The sequence below is a fragment of the Corvus hawaiiensis genome, chromosome 14 (genome assembly GCF_020740725.1).
Source record: "Corvus hawaiiensis isolate bCorHaw1 chromosome 14, bCorHaw1.pri.cur, whole genome shotgun sequence".
Classification (NCBI taxonomy): Eukaryota; Metazoa; Chordata; class Aves; order Passeriformes; family Corvidae; genus Corvus; species Corvus hawaiiensis.
The window spans coordinates 18,811,284-18,838,271 of NC_063226.1; the positions used below are offsets into that span (position 1 = coordinate 18,811,284).

The window sequence follows — 26,988 nt, forward strand, 5'->3', positions numbered from 1 at the left end:
AGGAGAGGAGAGCAGGGTGTGGTGTGCTCTCCCTGCCTGGAGGTGATGGAGCCAGGCATCCTCCCACCGGAGATGGCCCCAAACAGGAACTGGGGAGGAGCACAGGGCACTGGTGAAGGACAGGGGGAACAGCCTGCAGCAGTGCCAGGTCATGGCAGCTCTGGTGGGTATCATGGGGAGGTTTTTGCCGTCAGTGAGTGACTGGTATTTGATTTTCCAACGCTGGAACGTTTGCTTTGTTGGCTTGTTCCCTTGGTTACGTGGTATATATTAAGTTCTTCATTTGGCTTCCTTGTACAATTAACTGGCATTCCACTGGTGTGAATTTTGGAAACATAATCGGAGCTAAAACTTCATGGTCAGGCCTGGCTGACCCCAGCATGCCTGGCCAGCACAGGCTGCTCCCAGCAGACGCCGCATCAAGCAAGCACCTACCCCACCGGTTTTCTGGGAGCAGTGCAAAACACTGCTCTGCATTGGCAGCCTGGAGATTTGGGGAGTGGGGCTATCCCAGCCTCAGCTGCCTGGCAGCACCGGGGTGTCTGACGGGGTCTGTGTGCTGGGCTGTGGGTGCACCCCGGGTGCCGCTGGCAGCGGCCGCTCCCTCGGCGGGGCTGGCTCTCACCACGGCTCACAGATTGTCACAGCTTTCTGCAGATCCCCATCCCGGAGGGATGTGTATGCTGTTCCTCTGCGGCCGTGGGTGTGCATATGGCTGGCTGTGTGGCAACTGTGTTGAATGCCAAAGCAGAGAGGACAATGTGTGTAGTAGCAAAGGGTGCCAGGAATCCGAGTTGCTGGAAAGGCGGGGAGAGGCGACGCCGCGCCCCACGCACTGGGATACCAACTGCAGAGAGGGGATGGGCTGGAGGCTGTGCTGGGGGAGGCTGTGAGGGTGGCACAGGCCAGCGAGCCGGCTGCATTTAGGATTAGTCAGTACAGGAGGATGAGAGGGGGGAAAGGCAGCCCATGCCAAAGAGGGAACCTGTGGCAAGGGAAGCAATTGCCCCACTGCCCACAGGGACACAGCCCAGGCTGGCACTGTGGCAGAAGATGGCACTGACCACATGTCCCTGTCCCTCTGAGGCTGTCAAGGATCCTGCTGTGGGTTAATCCCACCACTTCCACTGCTTTTCTGCTGCAAGAGCCTCCTGTAAGAGCTGGCCAAGGCCTTTCCCAATGTGCTGGGAGGATCTGAGCAGCCTACTATTGGAGTATCTGGATGTCCCAACCCTGAACTGTCCCCTGAAATCTTCCTGTCACTGAGAGGCGCCAGGCACAGAGCACATCCAAGGATGGACAACACAGCCTGTGTTCCCTGGAGCCTCATTCCTGTCTCTTTGCCCAACCTCATCCTTGAAGCACAGTACAGGGTGTGGGATTGCTTTGGCCTCCCAGGGCAGGGGATGAGGCTGTGTGGCACAGGTGGCACAGCCCTGTCCCAGATCCTGTCCTGCAGAACTTCTCCTCTACCTGGGCCCCTCATTGCTGCCATCTAGAAAAATTCCTGTTTCTTCTTCCTACCTATAACAGGCCCTCACTGTTGCCTTGCTGACTATTCTTCTGTGGTGTCAGATGATGGATTTAGCATAAATAATGGTTGCTGTCCCCTCCATGGAATGACCCAGCACTGTGGGGGTGTGGAGGATGGCAGGGCTGTGCCTCTGCAGGGGCAGATAGCAAGGAGCTAGGAAAGCAGGACACAGCCAGCATGCTGGTGCCACATGAGGCTGTGTCCAAAGGCATGTCAGCTCCAGTTTGGGATTCAGAGCGTATACAGGAAGTGGCTCCATATGATCTATGAGCCATCAGTTAATGACGGGTGTAAAACCCAGACAAGGAACCCTGCACGTTGTCCAGAGGCCACAGGCAGAGGCAGGACTGCACAGTGGGAGAGATGTTTGCCTGCTGGCTCCAGGGTTCTGCTGCCTCTGCCTTTTCATACAGAACTACCCATGTCCCATCCCTTGTTTCCCAGAGTGACTCAAATTATGACATTGAGTTCAGTCCCCTCCAAAAAAAAAGGTGAGTCAACAGTGTGCCCCAGTAGCCAAAAAAGGCCAACTTTGACCTGGGGTGCATGGGGCACCAAATCACCTGCCGGGCAAGGGAGGGGATTGTCCAGCTCTGCTCTCACTGGGGCAGCCTCACCTTGAGTCCTGGGGCCACAATATGAGGATATGAAGCTATTAGAGAGCGTCCAAAGGAGGCTACAAAGGTAGTGAAGGATCTAGAGGAGACTGTGTGAGGAAAGGGTAAGGTCACTTGGCTTGTTCAGCCTGAAGGAGAGGAGACTGAAGACAGAGCTCGCCACAGTCTGCAGCTTCCTCGTGAGGGGAATCAGAGGAGCAGACACTGATCTCTTCTCTCAGGTGCTCAGTGACAGGACCTGAGGGAAGGGCATAAAGCTGTGTCAGGGGAGGTTTAGGTTGGACATTAGGAAAAGGATTTTTGCACAGAGGGTGGTGGGACACTGAACAGGCTCCCCAGGGCATGGTCATGGCCCCAAGGCTGCCAGAGCTCAAGGAGCATTTGGACAACACTCTCAGGCACATGGTGGGATTGTTGGGGAACTGTGCGGGGCCAGGAGTTGGACTCCAAAACGCTTTGGGTTCCCTTCCAACTCAGTTTTCTTTGAAACTGTTGCTGTTGATCGTTGGATGTTTCAGTAGCCAATTGCATTGCAAATCTTGCTAAATTTTAGACCTCAGCAGCTGTTTCTGGCCTGATCCTGATGACTTGGAGTGAAACTGCTGCCTTGTTTTCCTGTGCATCGTTCATTATGAGGAAAATGGATTTTTTTTTTTTTTTTTGACTCTACATTTACCATTTTACAGCCTACAATTGCATCCTTTTTTGTTTCTATTCATTATGTTTCCAAGAGCTCTGCTTTGGTACTCTGGATATGGGAGACCTTTAAGCGTGGGGATCAGTGTGGTGTACAGCACTGAGACAGGCTACACCATTTTTGTACATGAGGGCATCACAATATTTTCACCTCTTACTGTGCCCCACTCTCTCACACCTTGTTTCCTTCGCACCCAACTAATTTCGTAGAATAAATTATTCTGAATTTCCTGTTAATACAGTCATGCTACGAAAAGATTTAAAAAATATAAGCTGCTAAAGGTGTTTATTATGTTGTTTTGTACAGACATTTTTTTCCCTTTAAATGGACCGACCCCCTCTCTTCCCTTCCTCAAGCAGTGAATTCCTGAGGTTAATTATATGCCGCGTAACGGAGGTGTTATTTCTTTTTGTGCCTTCGGTTGTGTTCCTTTTCATGGCTGGAGAAATGAGCTGGGAGAATAAAGGCTTTGCACAGAAGTGCATTAAAGTCAGTGGGCTTTGGCTCATGCCCAGGAAAAAAAGCAGCACATGGTTTAATTCCAGGGCAGGCTCAAGCAGTTGCATTTAAGGTTTTTTCAGTGGTGATGATGCAGCTTTTAGGTTGGATTCTTCGTGTTCAGCTATCAGAGGGGAAAAACGAATTCCCCCAGGACCAGCAGAGAGTCGTAACACGCTGTCTCCCTCTCTCCAGATGAATGGCAGTGATGGGATGTTCAAATATGAGGAGATCGTCTTGGAAAGGGTAAGTACTCCTTACTCACCCACCAGCAGCCTCTTCCCACTCGCCCACCCCTCGGCACAGCCAGCCCCCCACGCATCCCTGCACAGCTGATGGGGAGAGCTTGGTCTCTACTCCCCGCTCTCTCTGGAGGCTTTCGTGGGTGTCACACCTGCTTTGCCAGCCTGGCTCCCACCAGGGTGGGCTTGCTGCTCCCCTCTCCCCCTCCGCACCCCTCCAGAAGGGAGGGAGGAGGGCTTCTCCCTTCCGTCCCTCTTTCACACCCTCACCCGCACAAACCCATCAGTGCAGAGTATGGGGGGAGGCTCTTTGTCATTGCCTTTGTCAGAAAACAGAGGTGTGGAGGGCTCTGCTTGTGCAGACACAGGTGGGTGCACCCCACAACTGGGCAGAAGGACCGAAGTCACCCTGCCACCAGGCTCCCTGTCCCTCTCGGGTATATGGTCTAAAACCAGGTTTTTTAGTAAAACAAATCACAACAGGGGAAGTTCCTGCTCAAGCCTCTTCTTCGCTGGCAACACAGAGGTGATGGCGTGCACCACACCAGCCGTGGCTGAAATTACCTCCCGCCACGTATGGGATTTATCCAGGGGCAAGCCAGCACCACACAGGGCAAGAAGGGTTTTCTTGTTGCCCAGGAAGCAGCAGGGGAGGAGGGAATGGAGAGGGAGCGGGAAAAGCTGGCCCGGGGTTTACTCTGAGGCAGGCACAGCCCTGCTGGCTGGGAATGGCTGTGGTGGGAGGCTGCCCGCGGCTCTCACAGCACACCTTGCCTCCCCCTCACTGCTGTGCCAGGCGGCTCAGCCTCGCCGCGTGGCCGGCATTGCAGGGGAAGACACATCGCTCATTATTCTGTTCCTCTCTGCCTTTAGTCATCTCCCTCCTTTCCTTTTCTCTGCATCACGGAGGTGGGTGGACGGAAGGTTATCTGGGGCTGCTGCCTCACCCACAGCTTCCCCGGCGTGCCTGACGACACCAGCCCAGGGGATCCTTCCCTTTTTGGGCTAAGTACTTCTTGCTCCGGGCCCAAGTCACAGGCAAAATTCTTGTTTTCGGGGATTCTTCAGAGCATCCTCTGTCATCAGCCCATAATGGGAACAGGGGAAGAGCTGGCAGGACCACACAAAGAGACAACACTCATTGATGCCCCCATTTCAGAGCCCCAGGCAGCAATTCCTTCTCCAACAGCAAGAAACCATGAGGGAATTTCAGTGCTTAGCAGTCTGGGCTAGCATGGACCATACCTAGGTCCTTCCCCTTCACCTGGTCCCCAGTGGGATCCAACAATCCTGTCTTAATGCAGGAGGAGCACTCTGCTGCCTGTAGGTGAGGCTGTCCCCTTGCTGAGGCTTCCAGAATTGACCCCAGTGCACTCCAAAATGGCTGGTCAGTCACTGTTAGTAATCCTTGTCTTTCTTGTAAAGACAAAGGTAAATGCAGCAGCATTTTGGGACAATAATAGCAGAAACACAATCTGCAGAGGGACACAGCTTTGTGTTTTACCCACCATACATATGTCAACAGCAGGAGCTACCCTGGCATCAACACTGATATCAGCTAAGAAATCCCTTGAACTCCTTTTTGAGGTTTATCAGAATAAAAATTGGCACCTCCCAGATGATTTCCAGGTTTTGTAGCTAGCAAAGGACCTTCCATAGACAGGCACAACGAATGGCTGGAGATCATTTTGCAGTCTCACCTGCCTTGCTGTGGCCAGGCTGGGTCTCTGTGATAGTAAGGAGCTTTTTCGAGCTAGGCCCAGGGTAATCAGAATCCAGCTTAGAGGAAAGAGAGCAGCCACAGACCCTTTACCGTTGAATGCCTCCGTGCCACATGCCAGCCAAATCCCAGCTGGCCAGAGAGCATCCGGGAGTGTTGCACGGTGACAGGCATTGGTGGCTCCTGGTGCTGTGTCATGAGCATCATAAAGTCAGCTCTGCATCGCTTCAGGAGCTGATGCTGGGGCAAAATTGCTGGGGAAAAGTGCAAGCCCCAGATGGCTGTTGGTGCTAAATTATCCCGGGGAGCCCGAGTTCCAGTGTGGCCCTCCCGGCCGCAGGTCCCCTGGAAGAGCAGAGCACCCCATCATCTCCCACTGAGCAGTGGCGCCATGGGCAGCCAGGAGAGCTTGGCCTGAGCCCACTTGTGTTCGAGAGAGGCAGGCACAATAGTATGTGACTAAGTGTCAGCTCTTCCGCATGAGGAAACACGGCGAGGAGCCGTCTGATTTTCAAGGCAGAGCAAAAAAGGCAGGAATTGTCCACTTGCATCAAGCACAGATCTCGAAGCAGCGCCTGTGAGTGTGTCACTAATGGGGATCCTGCAAGTGGGAGAGGTGGCACAGGGCCACAGCCACTCATTCCTGAGATGCTGCAGAAATGGCCTGGAGATGAGCTGTGGTCCCTGCATTCCCCCCAGGCATAATTCAGCAGAAGTTCAAGTGATGCTCCAGGCATGTCTGTGAGGAAAAGGAGGCAGAATTGGAGAGCCCACTCCCTCCTGATAGCCACCTCCACCCAAACCTGTATATTTTGTCATCAGTGTTGCTGGTCCCCGGCTTGGCTCTATGCCAGGGCTACATCCCAGAGTGCAGAGGGGCAGGAGTGAGATGCTGGTGACTGGCACAATCCCCGCTGGTCTGTGCAGGCTGCAGCATCAGTGTCTCCTCCTGGGGAGCAGCCAGCAAGGGGAGGTTTTCTCCGCCAAGGACCACCTCCTCTTCCCCCAGCTCCCCGCCTGCCTTAGAGTCTCTCCGTGGAGACACAGTGGTGAGGGAGGTCCTCGGCGGCTCTCACTCTCCCACTCCATCTGTTCCGTGCTCCACGCTGCTGTGCTGAGCACTCAGCTGAGGAACGCCGGCCTCTCCTCTGGCCAGCATCCCTCTGCCCCCTGAGCTGGGCACCCCGGGGTGTGACAGATGCTGTAAGGGCTCCTGTGCCCCAGGCGGTCCCGCGGCTGGGGGGAACCATTTAAGGAAGGCTGGCAGCAAGCAGTTGCCCATGGGGGAAAGACGCGGCGTTTGATTTCCCACAGGGTAACTCCGGCCTCGGCTTCAGCATAGCGGGAGGCATTGACAACCCCCATGTTCCAGATGACCCGGGTATCTTCATCACCAAGATCATCCCCGGGGGAGCGGCAGCCATGGATGGCCGTCTAGGGTGAGTACAGAGCTGGGGGAGCAGCCAGGGTGTCACCCAGCATCTCTGCATGGACCCTCTAGGCCTAACCCCTTTTCCTGACATGGTCCCTGGCCTCCATATATCTCTTCCCCACAGCCAGATCCCTTCAAGACAGGGATGTCCACCATCCCTGGCCACCAGCCTCCTGTCTGTATTCACCCCTGCTCCCCTTCCTGTATCAGGCTCCTGCTCCCATCCATCCTGCTACAGCTCAAGGCAGGGATCCAGCCTTTCTTCTCATCTCCCATCTCCATCAGGGTTGCACTAAAGGGACCAGCTGTGCTCTCCCCCACTTTGGGAGGGACCCCTCTCATCCCAGCAGGGCAGGATCTGACCAGCTTGAACAGCTCTCCTTTGTGTGGCTGGAGGAGAGTGGCACAGGTGACCAAAGGAGGGTGGCATGGGTTGGTGGTTCCCCAGGGATGCTCAGAGCCGTCCTGTCCCCACAGGGTGAACGACTGCGTGCTGCGGGTGAATGACGTGGACGTCTCTGAGGTTGTGCACAGCAAAGCTGTGGAGGCCCTGAAGGAAGCAGGCCCCGTGGTGCGGCTTGTGGTGCGCCGCCGGCAGCCCCCACCAGAGACCATCATGGAGGTTAACCTGATGAAGGGCCCCAAAGGTGAACCCCTCACTCTGGCTTGCTTGGCAAGGGTGCCCCACTGCCCCACAGGACAGTGTGGGGTGACCCCTCGGTGTGAGATGTCATGAGATGCAGGGCAGCCTCATGGGGGATGTGGGATGCAAGGAGGCACCACCACAGTGCAGGATGCTGCAGGGTGACCCAGCAGCATGGGATGCTGTGGGGCACAGGGTATGGGACAGACCCACAGTGCAGTGCACGGTGGCCAGGCTGGCCTCAGGCAGCAGTGGGGTCCCCCATTGCCTGCTGGATTTGGGCAAGGTGCGAAGCCCAGCGAGGCACATGGGCTGTGGTGCCAGCCCAGAGCTCTGTTTATCTGTCTGTCCCTCACCTGCATTCTCACTCTCCCTCAGGCCTGGGGTTCAGCATTGCAGGGGGCATCGGGAACCAGCACATCCCTGGGGACAACAGCATCTACATCACCAAGATCATCGAGGGAGGTGCTGCCCAAAAGGACGGGCGCCTGCAGATCGGGGACCGGCTGCTTGCGGTAAGCCCCATGGCCACAGCCAGCTGTGAGGCAGAGCTGAACAGGTTCCACTGTGATGCGATGTTGATCCTGAACCCCAGCCCCTGTCCTGTCAGCAGCCTCACACCTCTTCCCCGCAGCTCCTGCTGGGATGTTGCTGTGGGAGGGCAGGCACAGCAAAGGCTGCAGGCAGGAGGGTCAAACCCAAGGCCATGGGACCATGCCTCTGGAGCTACTGGGGCACCTCCCCTATGGAAAATCACTGCTGCAGAGCTGCCCTGGTCCCTGCCCTGGTCCTTGCCCTGCTGCTCAGCCATGTCACCCAGCCCTTTCCCTCCGGCAGGTGAATAACACAAACCTGCAGGACGTGCGGCATGAGGAGGCAGTGGCCGCTCTGAAGAACACCTCTGACATGGTGTACCTGAAAGTGGCCAAGCCTGGCAACATCCACCTCAACGACATGTACGCGCCCCCCGACTACGCCAGCAGTACGTACGCCGCTGGCCACTGGCTGGGCACGCGGGGCTGTGGGGCACTGAGCTTGTTGGGGTGGGGAGCAGGGCTTGGGCTGGTCTCCATGTCCTCCTTGTGTATGGATTTCTGCTCCTGATGACCTTCTCCTCCCCTGCAGCCTTCTCAGCCTTGGCTGACAACCACATAAGCCATAACTCCAGTCTGGGCTACCTGGGCAGTGTTGAGAGCAAGCCTGCCTATCCCATCCCTGCCCAGGTGACTCCATCCCGGTACTCGCCTGTCCCTCGGCACATGATCGGAGACGACGACTTCACCAGGTGAGTACCAGGCATGAGCATCCCTCTCATGCTCCTCATTTCCTCACTTTCCCTCTGTGGCGGCTTGAAGTCATCCCCACTGCCAGTGCAGAGCCTTGAAAGGCCATTTGTAGGTGCATGGTGCAATGCTTGAGGTCCCCATAATGAGCTTTGTGCTCACCCCCTGAGACCAGCCCTGCTGTGTCAATCCCTGGCTTGCTGCATTCCCTCCCTCTCCAGTCCCTCTCCTACTCTTTCACAAGCTTTACAAAACTGCATTTCAGCTTTGTTCTCTTGCTTATTTTACAATACCTGGAATAAAAGGTGTTCCCTGCCCTTATAGTGCCATCCAGCAGTGCCACGGGCTCCCGGGATGTCCCCAGGTGGAGCTGTGCTGGGGGTGAAGGGCCGGGGGGAGCACAGCCTTGCAAACAGGTGGGGTTCCTCCCACGCTCCGAGACCAGCATCCCAAACCACCTACACTCAGGTGCCATTGCAAGGACTGCCAGCCCCCCTTGCCCCAGTAGAATCCTTTATGCTGCATGAACAGGTTTGTTTCCTGAAGCCAGGAAATAAAGAGGAGCACAAAGAAAACATTGCTCTGAGCCTAAATGCGGTATAAAACTTTTCTAAAGCCTCAAGCTGAGAATGGGAGAGCAAGACCTGGCAAGTCCTGCTCTACTAGCCGATTCTTACAGCTTTCCCTCTTCTTGTCAAAGCCTTGGGGCCAGTGCTCTGAATGTGGTATCCCCAGGGCCAGGACTGTAGGGATTAGGCTGATTTCTAAGGACCAACATCCGACTTAGGCTTAGGGCTGGCTCTGCTGTTTGGAACAAGGTTGCAGGCTGGTTTTGGGGGTGTGTTTACAGTGGAAGATGTGGTAGCTTTGTCCAGGATTCTCCCATTTGACAGGTCAGTGGTGGATGCTGGAGTGGGAGACCCTGACTTGCCATCTGCTGTCAGGTCTGCCAACCTCCTGGAGAGTGTCTGCACTCATCTTTGTCACAGGGGTTTCTCACTTCTTGGTGCTCAGCCACAGCTGGGTGCCTCTGCAGCCCGTGACCTGTGCAGCACTGCCTTCCACCCACACCCCACCTCTCCCGCTGGTCTCAGCATCATCGATGCTGGTTCTAGAGCCTGTTTCTGGAACTGCATCCTCACCAGGTGTAGCCACTTCTGTGCTGCCAGGGCACTGGGGGATGATGCCACAGGCAGGAGCAGTGCTGTCTGCCATTACAGTGCACCACAGAAGGGACTGAGTCCCAGCGCTTGGAAAACACACCAGGGACCCTGGTCCCACCAGGGTGTCCCTTCTCACACGTGCCAGCATTCCCATTTGTGGGCTAGAGAGCAGAAAGAGGCACCCAGCCTAGGCTGGACACAGCCAGTGGCAATGGCACCCTGAGGGCTCAGTGGTGGCTGGGCAGTGGCAGTGCCACAGTGATGGCTCTTCGGTGGCTCAGTGGTGGCTTGGCAGTGGCAGAGGTATGATCAGGGCTTGCCAGTGGCTCAGCAGTGGCTTGCCAGTGACAGTGGCACAGTGATGGCTTGGCAGTGGCCCAGTAGTGGCTTGGCAGTGGCAATGGCACAGCGATGGCTCAGCAGTGGCCCTGATGCAGCACGTGCTGGTGGCCACTAGAGGATGGTGCTGCCTTGTGGAGGGCCCCGCTGCGGATGGGCTGGCTCCACTGGGCCAGCGTGCCCAGACACAGCCCCGTGCTACCCAACAGATTCACAGCCTGCAGTGGGCTCAGCACTTCCTTCATCCTTCCCAGGACAGTGCTGAAAGCCTCGTGTGCATCGCTGACCCCCCAGGACAGCTGCATCGCTGCGGGTCTGTTGGCACCAAGGTTGTGCACTGGGACCGGTGTGGTCCAAATGCAAGTTACTGGTGTGGGGAAAGGCAGAAGCTGCCCTGAGAAAGAGGCTGTTTCTCATGAGGCACCTGCCAGCCATTCCTTAGGAAAAACAGAGGTCCAGTATCCAGCCTCTCCCCCTCCCATGGGCACAAGTGCTGCTTGGATGTGGATGTGGCTCCAGAGATCCTCATGTCCTGCAGCACCTAGGGCTGGGAACAAAGAATCTGTTTTCTGGTGAGCTCTACCACTGCAACCCAGACCCAGCACAGCCCCACAGGATCCCCTCAGCTGCTCTGTGCCAAGGTCCCAGTGTTAGCACTGTGACATTCAGCATGGGATCTGCCTGGAGGATCCATGTCATGCCTCCTGTGAGGAGGATGGAAGCCAAGAGTGCATGTCATGACTGAGCCCTGTGATGGACCTGTCTGGGGCTTCATTTCCTTTCCTCATTCTTGTAGGGTCTCTTCACCTTCCACCAAACTGTCTGGTCCTCATGAGTGCTGGGCGTACTTCCCCCCACACCAAGTGGAGGTTGTGCTTCCTGCACACTGCTTGGGCAGCAGCAAAACCCAAGGGAGAGAGCAAGTTCATCTCCTGGTTGGAGGCAGGGTTTGCAGACCCAGAAACCTGACCTATTCCCCTGGGAGAACTCTAGCCCTAGGCACAGCTCTGCTGCAGAGGGACTGAGGGCTGCAGCCCTCCCTGCCCCCTCACAACTGCCCGTAAGCCAAGCACTGGTGACATCTTGAGGATTTGCGGCTGAGCATCTTTTGAGTGAGCAATTCTGTGGCTGTCCTGATCTCCTCCTGGTTCTGGTGTATTCCAGCCCCACCACCCCAGTGCCCCAGGGTCCTCTTAGTACAAGTCTGCCAACATTTTAGGGTCTACAGTGGGTGCCCTCACTCAATGCCGTGCCTGGGCCCCAGCATCTCTGCTAACACATCCCAGAAATCTCCCTCTGATACCTGGCAGGTGAGTGGTTGATCAGGTTGCTGAGTTCAGGTCTTTGGTCCTTGTGGTACCCAAGGAAGTGCCCAGGATCCAGCCACAGCAGATGCACTGATGTTCCCCAGTATCATGTTGGCTGACAATCACCACCAGCCTGTGCTAATTGTCTGGCATCACTTATTCCTTATTTCAATCCAGAGCTTGAGCTGGGAGCTGCCGTTGTTCCCATCACATTGGGTTTTTCTCCCAGACGAAAATTGACGCAGGAGTTTTGCAATGCCAGGCAGTCTTCCTTCTTTTGCCTGCCTATTGTTTGAGCTGTGATAGAATTAAGTCATCATCAAAAAATTTAGGACTTCTGTTGAGCTGTGCAGGGTCTGTCGCATGGAAGAAGTGCATGGCGTTGTAGGCATACTTGTCATACTGTGGAGGGGCTTGCTCCCCCTCTCCTGGCTCATGGCATCTGATGCCATCATGCAGTTCAGTGTTTCTGTGTGTGATTTCACGGTGGATGCTCTTGTCTCTGTCCATGCTGTGTCTCATGTCACACTGCCTGCACCTCTTCTGGTTTATCAGTCTCCACAGTGCTGATGGCTGAGTCACACTAGACTGCACTCGGGTGACTCCAGTCCCACCAACGTGCCACAAAGCCTGGGCACAGAAAAGCCTGTCACCAGCTTTGCTGCTCCTCACCCTGATGATGTCTCCCTGTCCCTTATGTGTCCTTCCAGGGAGCCTCGGAAAATCATCCTGCACAAAGGCTCCACCGGCCTGGGCTTCAACATTGTTGGAGGGGAAGATGGCGAGGGGATCTTTGTGTCCTTCATCCTGGCTGGAGGCCCTGCTGACCTCAGCGGGGAGCTGCGAAGGGGAGACCGTATCCTTTCGGTGAGTTGGTGGGGCACCCACCGGCCCTTCGTGGCCTCCCACAGCCCCGGGTGGGCTCCCACAGGACACCTGTCCTCTGCCACCCGAAGCGCAGTTCTGTGGTTTGCATCCCAGGTGCCGGTGTGTTGACACGGCCCCGGGGTGCCTGCGGTGGGGCAGCCCTGATGCCTGGGCCAGCCGGGGGCGGGTACCGGGGATGCCGGTACTGGAAGTGCCGCTACCAGGCATGGTGCTGGGGGCACAGTGGCAGAGCGATGAGGCTCTGAGAGTGTGGGTACCGTCGGTACCAGGACAGAGGCGGGGCAGCGGGGCCGAGGCGTAGGGCGGACCCCCTCGATTCCTGCCCGCGTGGGTCCGGTCCAGCGGAGCCGCTCTGTCCCGGCAGGTGAACGGCGTGAACCTTCGCAACGCCACCCACGAGCAGGCGGCTGCGGCGCTGAAGCGAGCGGGGCAGACGGTGACCATCATCGCGCAGTACCGGCCCGAAGGTACCGCCACGGGGGACCGCGATCGGGATCGGGATCGGGATCGGGACCGCGATCGGGATCGGGATTGGGATCGGCACCGGCAGCGGCACCGGGCCGGCGGCGGGCGGGGCATGCAGATGAGGGGGTTGATATGTAGATTGACTGGGCGGGGATATGCAGATGAGGTGGGCGGGGCGGCGGCCGGCGCGCGGCTCGGGAGGCCGGGACGGGGGGCTGCGGGCGAGGCGCCGGCGGGCGGGGGGGCGTGGCCCGGGGGCGGGGCGGGCGCTGATTGGCCGGCGCGGCGGAGGGGCGGGGCCGCGGCGTCCCGCCGGCCGTGCCTGCGCGGCTTTGTGTGCGGGCCGGGCGGGTGCGGGGCCGGGGCCGCCCCGCCTGCAGGTGAGCGCCCGCCGCCGCACGGGCAGCCCGGCCGGGCCCCGGCCGGCATCGGGGTCGCGGGGGGGGGGGGGGGGCTCGGTGGCACGGGGTCGTCTTCGAGGGAGGGGGAAGAGCTCTGCTTGGCGGAGGGCGTCGCCGCGAGGCCCGGTTCCGTGGGGTCCCACGGGCCTTGCTGGAGGGACCCCGTGGTCGGAGGGGCTCAGGCGTCCTGGAGAGTGAGCATGGTGCGGGCGGGGCTGGAAGTGGGTCGTCGCTGGTGAGTTGGGGCTCGTCCCCACCTCTGAGCATCCCACCTGCGGCGCCACCCGTAGCCTTTCGTTATCGCTGAGTTCCGATTCCCTCGGCAGCGGCGGGGGCTGGTGGTCCCGGGATGGGCAGCCCGGGGTAGCGGGAAGGGAGCCGGCAGCTGCCTGCACAAAGCTTCCCTGGGCGGCAGCGCTGGAGCGTGGCCCGTGGGCTGGGAGGGTGCCCCGCCAGGCAGCGAGGGGCCGGGGCTGACCCCGGGGCTGCGGCCGTGTCCAGAGCGGCATCGTGCACGTGCTGGGATGCAGCCGTTCCCGGCCGCTGGAAAAGGTGTCTCTCCTGGGCCCCACTGGCTTTCTCCACCAGCAGTTCTGGTCCTCTCCAAGGAGGCCAGTGTCCCGCCCTAGTCTAGCCCTTCGTCTAGTGCCTCCTCTCTGGCATCTCTGGGCAGCGTCCTGCTGGTCCCTGTCTCCACTGTTCCTCCTCCATCCCATGGCAGAGGCCGTTGGAGCGCGGAGTCACTGGTGCTGCTCCGGCTGTGCTGTGGGTGTGGGGTTTGTTTGTTTTGGCTTTTTTTTTCTCTTTCTTTCCAGGAAGCACTTAATGTTCTCGTATTTCTGGCTCCCTTTGCCACTTGAGATTTGGCAAAGACACCAACCAAGAGTGGTTCTTAAATGTCAAACTGGACAAGATGTTTTGAAACCCCCTTAGACCGAGGCAGAAATGTCAATGTGTTGTAGCTAGTGACTTTCCATGTCTGTGATGGCTCCTGGCACATGTGGGCAGCAGCACCCAGCACAGGGGCTGCAGCCATCCTGGGAAGCAGCGCTGTGGCTGTGGAGTACAGACTGTTGTATCTTGGAAGTTGCCTTCAGGGTTCAAGAGGCTTGAAGGGCTGGGAGTCATGGAGAAAGAGCTCCCTGGTGTGAGCCCTGGGTGTGGGTGAGTCTGGGCCCCCTCGATGGCCCATGTGCTCTCACATGTTTGCCTTTTCTGTGTTCATCATGGCTGTGGAAAGAGCAGGAGAGCTGGATTGTAAGATGGCCAAAGGAGGAGATGCTGGTGAAAAGGGGATCTGAGAAGTTCTTCCCCGCTAGCAGAGGCGGAGGATGGCACCTGTCTCTCGTACCTGAGCGTGGGCAGGGCTTGCCTTGGGGTGCTGGATGAGTGCAATGTGCTCTGTGTCTGACCTCGCTGGGGCTCCAGGGGGTCAGAGAGGCTGCTTGTGCAGGTCTTGCAGGATGAGGGACCCTCCCTGTGGTGTCCTGCCAGGCACTAAGAGGGAAAAGAAGCAAAGACCAAACCAAGAAAGACTAGAAAGAGGAGCTGCCATCCTCCCTTTCATCTGAATACCAGCACCTTTGACCACTGCTGCATTCTGTCGAGGAGGGGGAGTGATGATTCCTGAGTTTTTGTGAGGTCCATTGCCTCTGAGCACTTCTCCCCCTGACCTTTGCTTGCCACTATCACCAGCGCTTGGATTTGGCAATTCCCCTTTCTCACACCCCACGCAACAAAGCCTTGATATTCCTCACCTGAAAATACAAAAATTCTCATTATGGCATTTCTCTGAGCCAGTCTGTTCAAAGGGGACTTCCAGGGGTGTGCAATGAGTTCTAAAAGCTTCTGAGCTTTCCCTATGGCTGTGCTTCCTTCTGCTTTCCTGGGCCTGCAGAGGGAAGGTGTCTGGGGTCAGGGTGCTAAAATGCCAGGCTGAAGCTGTGCATAGTTTTTGCAAGTGGCTGGGCTGAAACCTGTGCCTGAGCATTTCTGTGCTCTGCTGATGGCCCAGCCTGGGCCTGGGCAGAAGTGTTTGGATACAGGGCTTTATGTGTACTCAGGAGTTGCTTTCCAATGTAGCTCCCCTCTCTGCCAACGCCTTCCCCTTTGTGCTGTCTCCTGGTGCCCAGATGCAGACCCGCTGCTTTGTTGGCTCTGCTGGGCGTGTTTGCAGGTGTGTCACACTCGTGTATTCTGGTTCTGGGATCCTTGGGGCAGGCAGGAGATCCCTGCCTGTTGATAGTGGTCTACAGCATGTGCACACTCAGGGACTCCACTCCCAGCATGGAGCTCACCCCAGGGGCCAGAATCAGGCCCAGCTCTAGGAACACCCACACCCTGGAAAGGGAGAAGCGGTGGGAGGGTACAGAGGTGTTTTTATTGAGCTGCTGAGTGAGGAGAGCAAACATCCTGGCACACGGCGCAGCGCCGTGATGGCCCTCACAGCAAGAGGTGCCGGCTCACCTGTTACATACTTTTCAGTCTTGATAAGCATGTCCTGAACGTGTTGAACACTGTGAGAGTCAGCCCTGGCTCACCTCCCTGCTGCACCCTGGGCAAGCTTCCTGGGAGGGTTTCAGCTGCACAGGAGATCTCCTTACAGAGAGTCAAGGTGCAGAGTCGAGGTGGCCCGAAGTTAGGGAGCAAAGGCTTGCTGGTGGTGATCTGCTGGTAATTGTCTGAGACTGTTCTAGTGTGCAGTTAAGAGCACCTGGGGGTACCCCTTGCTCAGTCCTGGGGTAACCTTGCCTCCTGTGCTCTGGGAGGGAGGCAGCGGGTTTGCTTTGGGGCTGGCTGCTTCTCCACTCTGTGCCCTCCCACAGCTGGAGCAAGTGTGGGTTGGTGGCTCCTTGGAAAACCCTTCCTAGGGCGGGACTGCGTTTGCTCTTTGGGAGTTAAAGCCAGAGCAGCCCTTGTGTCATTCAGTTTGCTGCAGCCAGCCTGGTTTGTGCTTCTTGTCATGTCAATGGGCTTTTCCTACCTCTCCAAGCAGCGTGACCACTCCAGCAAAACCAGGAAAGTCCCTTTGCATGGAGGGCCCCAGCTGAAATGGGGACATTTGAGGACTTTGGGCTGCATGCAGCGGGATGCATATGCCATTTCTGGCAGGGCAGTGACACCCACAAGTTGCCCTCCCAACACCCCCACCCTGCTGCTAGGGGTGGAGAAACCTCCTTTTGCCCTGTGTTTCCTGTCCAATCCCAGGCAGTGTGGGGTGTGCAGGGAATCTGTGCCCCCAGCAGGGTTTGCAATGACCTGGCTGGGGACAAGGGTTGTAGTGGTGCTTTCTGGGGGAAACTGCCCTTCTGTACCAAAGAGCGTTTATGAAGAAGCTGTACCCACTTCTGACAGATGCTCCTCTGGGATACAAGAGTTTATGGCAGAATGAGCTCTTCCAGAGCAGCATGAGCTGTGTGGGGCAAGAGATGTGGACTGGGATGAAGCTCGCTCCCCTCTGCTGAGAGCTCCGTAAAACCCTGGTACTGCTTTGGTGTCAGAATTCAGTTTTCTTGTAAAATAGGCATTATCCGTGCCTCGCTGCATCTGTGTTTTCCTCTGCCAGCAGGAAGGCAGGTGAGGCAGTGGGTGCCCCTTGGCATGGGGCAGCCAGGAGTTCTCATGATCTCCACACTAAGCAGCTGACCCTGCCCATTGTTGCAGCAACTCTGGATGTTGTGTGGCAGGAGAAGGGGCTTCACATGGAGTTTCTGTGTGCCACTCAGCAGTTTTTGTGTGTATTGCCTTTCTTTTTCCCAGTCCTTAAGTAAAAATGTATCTTTGGCAACTGGGTGTAGCAGGGGGATACCCAGGCAGTAGGGCTGGAGAGTGAAGGGCTGGAGAGTCGGGAAATGCTGAGCTGCAGCTGCCTCATCCCGTAACCCCAACTCCGTATTTGTCTGCACTGAGAGTCCCTGGGAGAGGGGCTGGCTCCCAAACAAAGCCCACAGAGCATTTCTGAGCAGTGTTGCTGCTCCCCCCATGTGATGTGGCTCCACAGCTGTGGCTCTGCTCTGCAGCGAGCGCTTGCTTCCACAGCTGAGCTGCTGTGCTCCCCTCCCCTGAATTAAAACCCAAGCCACGTCTAAACCACTGGGTTGTGGGTAGGGTTTTCTAGGCAAGTCTTACAGCACAGATGAGGCTGGTCCTCTCTCACCTGTGACTGCAGGATGTGCCCAAGGGACAAAATCGAGGGTGCGAGGTGAGATCTGGCAGTGTGGGCTGTGGCAGTGCCAGCAGCTTTCCTGGAGCCGCAGCTGCACTTTCCTCATTCGGCCCTGGGTAGGGAGGCCTGGAGCCTCCACCCTCTGCATGTCAGCCCGACCTTTACACCCGGCTGAAGGTCGGGCTGGCGCAGCAGCAGGCGCCGGGGTGGCGGCTGCTCCTGCCCAGCTACCTGGCAGGAAGGTGCTGGTGTCTTCTGGAGGATTCCCCAGCTCTTCCTGCGTGTCTCTGCCGCTGGGATGTAGAAGCAAAAGGTGAATTCCTCCTCCCTGCTCCTCTGCCAAGGGCAGGTCTTTGTGTTTTGCCTCCCTTTCCCCATTCCTGCTGAGGAGGAGGTCTTTGCTGCCAGCAAGGCGGTAGCTGGGGGCTCCCCCAATGGCTGTGGTCGTGTCTTGCTGCTCCAGCTGGTGGGCAGTGGTCTCCTGGAGGGGCTCTCACTCTCTCTGCGTGTTTTGAACTGCTCTGTAGATCAGCAGCTTGCCGAGTCCTTCCCAGCCATTCCCTCATGAAGCTGCAGCTCAGCAGCAGTGGAGGTCACAGCAGCCCTTGCCTGAGCTGCTGTGTGGGAAGTTGTGGTGGGGTTGGGAGCAGCTGGAACGCTGCCTGCTCCAGATGCCCTGCCTGCACTCCTGCAGAGTTCTGTAACCTCTTTAGCTTTGCCCTCCCTCATGTGCAGGGACAGGCAGGCTGTGGGCAAGATGCCTCCTGGACAGGCCTGGCTGGGGATCAGCCCGGGGGCAGCTGTGCCTGCACTGACCAGCCCTGTCCCCACAGAGTACAGCCGCTTCGAGTCCAAGATCCACGACCTGCGGGAGCAGATGATGAACAGCAGCATGAGCTCCGGCTCCGGCTCGCTGCGGACAAGCGAGAAGAGATCGCTCTATGTCCGGTAAGGCTCCGCAGCCCCACTTGTTCCTGGGCTCCCGGCAGGTGGGGGAATGGGCACATCCCCACGGCGTGGGGTGCAGGGGGGATGGTTACGGTTCAGCCTGGGCTGTGCAGTGCCTCTGAGGTCGGTGTGTCAGGGGCCGGGGAGGGAGTGAGTGCCGTGGATGCATCACAAAGCCTGGAGGGTGCAGCGGGGAGAGCAGTGCTTTTGCACTGGCTTGCCAAGGCTGGGTGCTCTGCACTTGAATGCCTCTCCTGAGGACTGCTCCAGTTTGGAAAGCAGTGGTCTCTACAGAGCCAGGATGGCTGCTGGCCAGGCCAATGCACTGAGGACCACTAGAAGTGGTGGGCATCCAGCCCTGCTTCTGCCCCAGGCAGCTTGTGGCAGCTTTCAGGGCGCTCTCCTCAAACCAGCTAACAGGCTTCTCCTTGTCTCCTCCTGCCATTCTGTGGCAGGATCTGGCTGGATGGGAGATGAGCTCTTAGGAGGATTATTGCTCTGAGCCCTCAGTGCACTTTTGGTCTGGAGCCAGGTGCAGGACAGGCAGGCAGGGGTTAAACAGCCATGAAGCTCAAACTGCTGCAAGTCCTGTGTGGACAAGACAGCCCCTGCCTGCCTCCTGCCACCTCCTGCCTGCCGCAGCACCAGTGGGATGAGAGCTAATGAGTAATTTTAACTTGGTAGTTAAAATAATCCTGTAAATCCTCGCCCTGCACAGCCTGTTGCAGGTGAGGCTGGCAGGAGCAAGGGATGCTTCTCCTTCTTCCCTGTGAGAAGGATGGCAAGGGCCGAGGCTACATGAGTCAGCCTGCAAGTCCCACTGCATGGCTGCTCCATGCAGAGGGACTTCAGGTGTGGTGGATATGTTGCAAGCCCAGCATGGCAGGAGGGGAGAGCTGCAGCTCTGGGTGCCTGCAGTTCACACCTTCCCACAAGTCTCTGCAGGCAGCTTGCTTGATTTAGCATCTCTGGGCTTCCTGGGGGTGTGCGACAAGCTGGGCGCAGTGTTGAATAAACATCGTCTTGTTAGTCCTGCCCTCACTCCCCTGCTGTCCTGTGGACACCCTCATGTGTGGAGGAAGATTTAGGCTGGGCCCAGCTTGAGTTGAGCCTGTTCTCTGCCTAGAAAGGTGCTCATGTATTGAAGTATTCCTGTGAATCAGAGAGCTCCCTGTTGCCTCCATACTACTCTTAGCATTTCTTAATTCTTGGTGCATCCCCCCACGGGGCTTTGGAGGCCTCCACAGCACTGTGTCCCCTCACACATACCCAGGTGGAGCTGGTCTGTGCCTTGCTGAGACGGTGATCCCAGGGGAGAGCTTTTCCCCAGCGTGGCCCTTCACAACACTCTGCTTGACACACACCCTGAAAACGTGCTTGCAAGAACTGCCGGGTGCCCAGGCTGCCCCAGCCCTTCTGGGCGGGGTAGTTTCAAGCACAGTTTACCCGAAACCAGCTGAGCTGCTGCGCTGTGGACAGGACATCAATTACAGGACTTGCTACCCAACTGTTTGAGTCAGCCCTGAGTGGCTGCATTGCGTCCCATGTGCTGTTGAAGGGCTGGGGCCGGGCACCCAAGTGCCTCCTGGAGCCAATTTGGGGGTGCTGGAGCCGATTTGGGGGTGCTGGAGTTTGCAGCTGTGCAGCACAGGCAGAGGCAAGGCGGGTTCATGTCCTGCCTGTTGCCTGCCTGCGCTGCCGCAGGGCAAAGTCTGCCAGCACTGGGGCCGTGCCGGGTGGGGATGGAGGTCAGGCAGGCACTGTGCCTGGACACCAGGAGGAAGCCATGGGAGGCCTTGGCAGTGCTTCCCTGCCCTCCAGCCAAACCATCTGCTCTCCTGGCTGTTAGTCTGGGGGCAGAGCGGAGCTGCCGTCTGGCCCCTGTGCACCTGGAGGAGCTCCCAGCCACGGTGGGTCCCACGTGCCAGCACAGCCAGGGGCTGGTGTCCTGGAGCATCATGCCTTGGGGTAGCAAATGCCTCATGAGCTGGCTTTGCAGGTGTCCTGCCCGTGCACAGATCTTGCTGTGCCTGTCCCGGGATGCCGGTGGCTGCTGCGGGAGGAGCCGCGGGCCCAGCGCTGCTCTGCAGGGCAGGGTGCACGGAGTGGGCAGGGCTCCTCACAGCCTGCCTGGCTTTGGGAACCGGCCTGACCAGTTCCCCAGGGCCTTGGCCAGCGGCACTGACCTCACAGCGGCCTGTCAGCCGAATGCAGCCTTATCTTTTGGCCAGAAGCTGCCTGCAAGGTTTGATTACCTCCGGCCAAATCACCCATTGGTGCTCTGCTGCCGGCTCCAGCCACTCTGCCCTGCAGAGGGAATGAGCACAGGAGCTGCCCCAGCCCTGAGCAAACTGGGGAAGGAGAACGGATCTGGTGGCTGAATGTATCTGGATGCATAGGGCAGCCTGGGTGTTGTCCCAAAGAGCCCTCCCTGTGGGGCAGCCCTTCTTCCCATTCGAGACCCAGTCCCAAGTGCCCTGAAAGGTTTCACAGCCCAGCACTCCCCTGGCAGAAATGCCCTCCAAGCTCTGCTGCACCACAGGGACCTGCCATATGGTCCCTCAGCCCTTCCACTTACAGTGTGCTTTTAGACCCTCTTCAGAGTCCCCACAGTGGAAGGGGGTAATGAGCAGAACAGGGGATGTCTCTCCTGCTTGAAGAAGGTTTATTAGGGCCAGGATTAAACCAGCAGCAATCCAGTTTGCAGTGCCTGGGCTCATGCTGGGCTGTGGGCCAGTGTCCCAGGAGCAAATATAGAGGTTGTGCTGCCAGTACTTTTAGTGGCTCTTCCCTTTCTTTGTCTTTTTGCAAGTTGCTGCGTCAAAGCAGACGCAGTTTGTGATCTGACATTAGTAGAACGAGTTGCAGGTGAAGCCACTGAGAGCAGCTTATGGTACAGGCTGCAGTGCTGTGTGTGATGTATGTGTGCAGGAAGAGTATTAGCACTCCTCTAGTAAAAAAAAAAACCAAAATCTTTTCTATATCTGGTTAGTTTAAATTTGAAGATAATTTTAAACCAAATAAACTGTTCTCAGGGGAGGTGTTTAGGAGTATGAAAAGGATCGGTCGTGGAAGCAGATATATATACTCTGAGATGCATTCCTAATTCACAGGCTCTGTGCTCAAAGCCTGGTGGTCTCTGCCTGTGCAACCACCCACCAGCAGTGGGGTCTGATATTCCCCATCCCATTCCTTGGCCCCACAGCCACAGAGGGATGGTGGGGAGCAGCCCTCCTGCAGGCTGCTGCTCTGGGCCTGGCTTGCTCACTAACCACAGACTCTTTCAGTGCATCTATGGCTCGTGTGCATCCTACAGCTGAGGTCAGCAGTGAGTTCTCTCAGCCCAGCACTGTTGTTCCTGCCTTGCACTCTTCAGGGCTTGTGCTGAGCCTGCCAGTCGAGGGATGTGCTGGGGCTGGCAGCACTGCTCACCTTGGCAGGGTTTGGGTTTAAATCCTGTAAGGTATGAAGGTCACAGTGCCCCAGAAGGTTGTCAGTGCTGCTGCCCTCGCTGCCTGGCCATGCTCAGAGAAGGCATCGCTCTCTCTGCTCCTCCACAGAGCCCTCTTTGACTATGACCGGACCCGGGACAGTTGCTTGCCCAGCCAGGGACTCAGCTTCTCCTATGGGGATATCCTGCACGTCATCAATGCCTCCGATGACGAGTGGTGGCAAGCCAGGCTCGTCACACCCCACGGCGAGAGCGAGCAGATCGGGGTCATCCCCAGCAAGAAGAGGTGAGTGGCCATCAGCAGGAGCTGTCACACGCAGTGACCCCAGGATTTCCCCAAACTCTGTAAGCCCTGCAGCCCTCAGGGCTCTGCTCAGGCCGAGATCTCCTTGTGGTCCCAGTCCACCTGGCAGTGTGCAGGGCACCTTGGTTTTAAGCTGGGGCTATGTGCTGGTCTCCCTAGGGAGGTGTTCTCCAAAGCTGGGTGAGACTCCAGGTGAGGAGGGGAGTGGTCAGCCCCCTCTGTGGTCCCTGTGGGGATGGAGAGTTGGTGTTAGCCAGTCTGGGTCTCCATATGAGAGCAGAGTCACAGCAGTGAGTGTGGGCTGCTCCTCGTGTCCTCTGTCAATTTGCCCAGCTCTGCAGCTCACAGCCTCACTGTGAGGTGAATAATCATAGGGAGCAGAGGAGCTGGTTGCTGCTGCCTTCAGGTCTGCAAAGCCAGCCTCAAGTCTGTCCTCTATCCCTGTTGGGAAGGCTGGCTTGGCTCCTCTCCTGCTCCTGCAGACACTCGCCCTGGCCAGACCCTGGGCAGGCAGCTCCACACCTGTCCCTCCCTGGGAAGGAGCTGCCTTTTGCCAATGGGGCCACCACCCGAGGGTGCCTGGAGCTGCCTGAGGAGCCACATGGGCAGCATGGAGGGCACACGCATGGGACTAGCAACTCTTTCTCTCCTGATCAGGGTGGAAAAGAAGGAGAGAGCACGGTTGAAAACGGTGAAGTTCCACGCCAGGACTGGCATGATTGAGTCCAACAGGGTAAGTGCTGATCTGGGGCTCAGTGGGGCACCTGGAGCTGGTAACTGGTGAGGTCAGGATGAGCCCCAGCAGCAAAAGCTCCTCAATCCCAATGCAAAGAGCTATGTGACTGGACCTGCCCCAGGCCCACATCTGCTTGGCACAAAACCTCCGTGAATATGCAGTGATTGAGCAGAGGAGCCCAGGATGGTGTGAAAGTATTGGGGAAGGACCCATGTTTGGAGTGATAGGGTGGCAGAGCCCATGGCTAGGAGGTGCCTTCAGGCAGCTGCTGAAGGTAGCCACCCTCACACCTCAGGAGCAGTGCCTAACATGCCAACGAGCAAGGAAGAACAGCCTGGCTACCCCTGCAGAGCTGCTGACTGCCCCATCAGCTTCCCAGCATCCCTACCACATGTTTTTCTCCATGCTTAATTTTTTTCCTGCATTACAGTTCTCATGTAATCTCCATGATTTCATTTGAGGGTGACTGCCCTGACACAGCTCCTCATTGTCTCTTCATTTTAATTTTCCCCACATGCGTTAAACACCATTGTTTTTTCTGTCCTCCCTTCCATCTCCATGTTCTTCAGTCGATCAAAACGAAACGTAAAAAGAGTTTTCGCCTCTCTCGAAAGTTTCCATTTTACAAGAGCAAAGAGAACCTGGCCCAGGAGAGCAGCGGACAGGAACGTAAGTAGCAGCTGGCCAGAGAAGGCAAGCCTGCAACCCTCAGGTCGCCTGCCCTGAGGGGAGAGATCCAGCATATTTCCATAGCCAGGGGTCCTGGCACCTGCCTGTATTCAGGTCTGTGCTCCACAGTCGTGCCAGCAGCTAGGGAGAAACTGGAGCTTGAAACGAAAGCAACAGCTGCAGGCTGGCACTCCCTTCCTTTCTCTCATGTTCAATGTCTTCATCTTTTCATCCAACTTGACACCCACCCAACTCCCTGCTCTGCCTCCCCCTGCTCTCCCCCCTTTGCTGCAGGCTCTGCTCCCTCCCTCTGCCTGCTTCCCTCCAAGCGAGGGGCAGAGCTCTTCTGCAGAGCTTCTCCTGTCCCTCTCAGGGCTCAGGGCCTGGGCAGGTCCCAGCTCCATCTTCCCTAGAAGTGACTTAGAGCTCTATGTTCCCACTGGAGAGCCCTTCCCAGCAGATTAAGCCCTGTGGACACGGGGGAGCCATGACCCTGCTGCCCACCCATGACTGAGGCACATCTTTGGTAGTTGGCTGCAGATGTTTGGGCTCCACAGCTCTTGCCACTCTGGGAGGTGGCGGAGGCAGGGCGTTTGTCTTATTGCCCCAAATCCTGATGTGGGCAGCATTGGAGCTGTTCACCAAACCCAACCCCTGCTCCGAGTGGTGAACTGCATCCACTCCTCTGGCAAGCATCCAGGCTGGAAGTGCTCAAACCTCTGGAAAAGGGCAGTGGACAAGGCAGAGCTGTGTCTGTGCTCCAGTGCCAGTGCAGCAAACACATCTCCTTCCTCTGGGGTGTCTTGGGTGTCATACAGAGGCAGGAGGTTGCTGCTGGGCTGCTCCAAGGGCTGCCTGCATTTCTCTGCTGCCCATGCCAGGCTGGTGCCAGCTTCCAGTGATTTTAGCAGATAGCACAAGCCTCTGGCCCATGCTGAAGGTTGTCTGTATGTCTGCCTGTCTCTAGTAGTGCCTGGGCACGGCTGGGCTCCAGTCTGATCCATGCTGAAGCTGGGGGCCCGCTTTTGGCTGGCCCTGCAGTGAGGTGACACAGCATGGGATGGGGCAGGCCACTCTCTTTACCTGCCTGTGCCACAGACACCCAGCCAGCTCCCTCCCTGTGCTCTGCCACTGTCCATCCCAGCTTGCAGTGGGGGATCTCTGCCTGACATTTCCACAGCCTGTGCAAGCATTGTGGTGTGGGGCAGCTGACACACACAGGTGGGGAAAAATGTGTCCTCCTGCCACGTGTTACAGGACTGCGGGCTGTGCTTGGCCCCAGAGAGGCCAGGCTGTGCTGGGGAAGCACAGAGCCACTGTGCCATGCCAGTACACTCCACGAGGAGAAACGCTTCAGCCCCTGTGCCAGCAGCTCAGGGCTGCAACTGCTTGGTGCCAGCTGATGCTGCTGTGGCTGCCCTGCCCTCCCCAGACCCAGGGTGGCCCTTGGGTGCTCTGGCAGAGAGGGTGAGCTTGGGGGAGGAAAGGTCCAGCTGCAAAAGGCAACACGTTGGCAGCGGGCTGATGGTGTCAGCTCTGAAAACATTTAACCTCACTTGCAGTTGCAGCTCTAGGCCATTCTGCACTCCTGTCACTAATGCTGGTCTGGCTCTGTCTCCCCCATCCCTCTGACTCCCCTTTCCTTCGCTGTCTTCTCTCCCCCTCTCCCCCTTCTTGCTGTCTGTGAAATCAGGACTTCCCTGGGTTAAGTGACGATTATTATGGAGCAAAGAACCTGAGTAAGTTGAATTCCAATGCACATTGTTCCCTTTCTGTGGCTGGCGGTGCCTGGGGAAGAGCTGGGCTCTGGCCGGGGCAGCTGAGCTTCCCTGGGTGCGGGGCAGGAGGAGCCCCGGGTGCTGCTCTGCTGCCGGGGACCGGCGTAGGCGGCGGGGCTTGAGGTGCCTCTGCTGCATGTGGGACGGGATGGGGGAGCTTGTGTGGGGGGGTTGGCCATGCCTGAAGTGCCTGCTGCACCCAGGGTGAGCTGTACCTCTTCATCCTCTTCTTCCTGCTCCTATCTGGGTTGGTTGTTACTTTAGCACTCGGAGCCACTGCCAGTGTGGGTGGGAAGTGGCCATGGTGGGCCTGCTCTGAATGGGGTGGGGGACAACATTTTGAGGCGTTCCCACGTTTCTCTGGGTTACCCCGTACCCAGAACTGCAGAATAATGATAGGAGCCCCATGATCTTCTCAGCTGGGGCATGAGCTCTCTGCCAGGCTCCGCACCCCCTGACCAGTGCAGAGCCTGACTGGGGCAGGCAGCGGCCAGCGAGCCTCTGCGGGGTGGTCGCAGCACTAGGATCAGCCTGAGCAAGCAAAGCCCCAAACCCTGTCCCATCCTGTCACTGTCTTGTCTCTGTGCGTCCCAGCCCCATCCCCAGAGGCAGGCTCCCCCATCCCTGTGCCGGCACAGCCGTGCCCTCCCCTGCCCGCTGTGTGCATGCTGCACCTGCTCCCCTGCCAGCGTTCTCCTCCCTGTGCACTCCACCTTCCCTCGGCCTGGGAAGCCCAGTGCCTTCACGTCTGCCAGGCAGGCCCTCCTGGCATCCTTGTCTTCTCCTGGAAGCATCCCCCTGCATGCCCCCGGGTTCCCAGCAAAGGGTGAAAGATGCCGCCCTTGCCCATGTGGCACAGACTCGTCCCAGTGCGTGCTGGGCTGCAGGTTTTTCGGGAGGCCAGTGCTGTCCTGCCCTTGGTCAGTAGTGCTGGGTGACAGCCGGGGTGCCCCCGTGCCTCCTGCCCATGCTCCTTCTGAAGGGGATCTCTCTGGTTGCTTTGCAGAGGGCGTGACATCAAACACCAGTGACAGCGAGAGCAGTTCCAGTAAGTGTGTGTCCTCCTGCTCTCCCACCCTGTGTGCGTGTCCCCGTGTGAGCGTGCATGTTCTGGCACTTCCATCTTGTCTTGTCCCAGTGGTGGTTCTGTTCGGAGGCTGGTCCTTCCTGCTGGTGACACTGAGATGCTGCGGCCAGCTCCCTTCTCGGAGCCAGGGAGAGCAGGGGCTGGGGAGCAGGAAGGAACCTGCCTGCTTCACTGCTCTCTCCTGGCTGCAGGGCTCTGCTCCAGGGCAGGGTAGTGGGTTCCCAGTCCATGATGATCCCCCATCCTCAGTGCCTGCTACAGGAAGCAATGGCCAGAGGCCAGGCCTGTAGCATAGATGGCTCCTGGAGCCCAAGCCTGTACAAGAGCATGGGATCCAGCTGCAACAGATGCTCCCTTTGTCCCCAGAAAGTTCTCTAAATACCTGCAGGGAGGACACTACATCCCAATGGGCTGGGAGCCTGCAGCAGTGGGGGAGGGAAAGAGGAGGCTTGACCCAGAGCTGGGACACGAATAATTAAAGTGGCTCAAGGGTTCATAACTGCATGCCCGTCATGCTTCACATCCGTGGGTGGAGTGATGGGGACAGCCTGGAGTGTCCCCAGAGCTGTGGGAGGCTGAAGGGGCAGGAGCCAGCTCCTCACAGCTGCAGAGGGGCTGGAG

The 26,988-nt window shown here is 57.6% G+C and overlaps 1 protein-coding gene across 13 annotated transcripts in view; it reads left to right on the top strand.

The window, feature by feature from the left end:
• DLG3 (discs large MAGUK scaffold protein 3) overlaps nt 1-26,988 on the top strand; it is a 77,913-nt gene that overhangs the window by 43,846 nt on the left and 7,079 nt on the right. For 7 of the 13 annotated variants that reach the window (XM_048318378.1, XM_048318381.1, XM_048318389.1 and 4 more), the window contains 13 exons: nt 3,542-3,592; nt 6,623-6,747; nt 7,218-7,387; nt 7,762-7,898; nt 8,221-8,365; nt 8,509-8,668; nt 12,186-12,342; nt 12,728-12,830; nt 18,228-18,342; nt 21,903-22,079; nt 22,755-22,830; nt 23,403-23,502; nt 26,287-26,328. In XM_048318378.1, coding sequence (XP_048174335.1) covers nt 3,542-3,592; nt 6,623-6,747; nt 7,218-7,387; nt 7,762-7,898; nt 8,221-8,365; nt 8,509-8,668; nt 12,186-12,342; nt 12,728-12,830; nt 18,228-18,342; nt 21,903-22,079; nt 22,755-22,830; nt 23,403-23,502; nt 26,287-26,328 — 1,558 coding nt within the window. Of the gene's footprint in view, nt 1-3,541; nt 3,593-6,622; nt 6,748-7,217; nt 7,388-7,761; nt 7,899-8,220; nt 8,366-8,508; nt 8,669-12,185; nt 12,343-12,727; nt 12,831-13,135; nt 13,209-18,227; nt 18,343-21,902; nt 22,080-22,754; nt 22,831-23,402; nt 23,503-25,195; nt 25,242-26,286; nt 26,329-26,988 lie in introns of those variants that run through there. The other 6 variants (XM_048318382.1, XM_048318386.1, XM_048318387.1 and 3 more) reach the window with 3 other exon arrangements.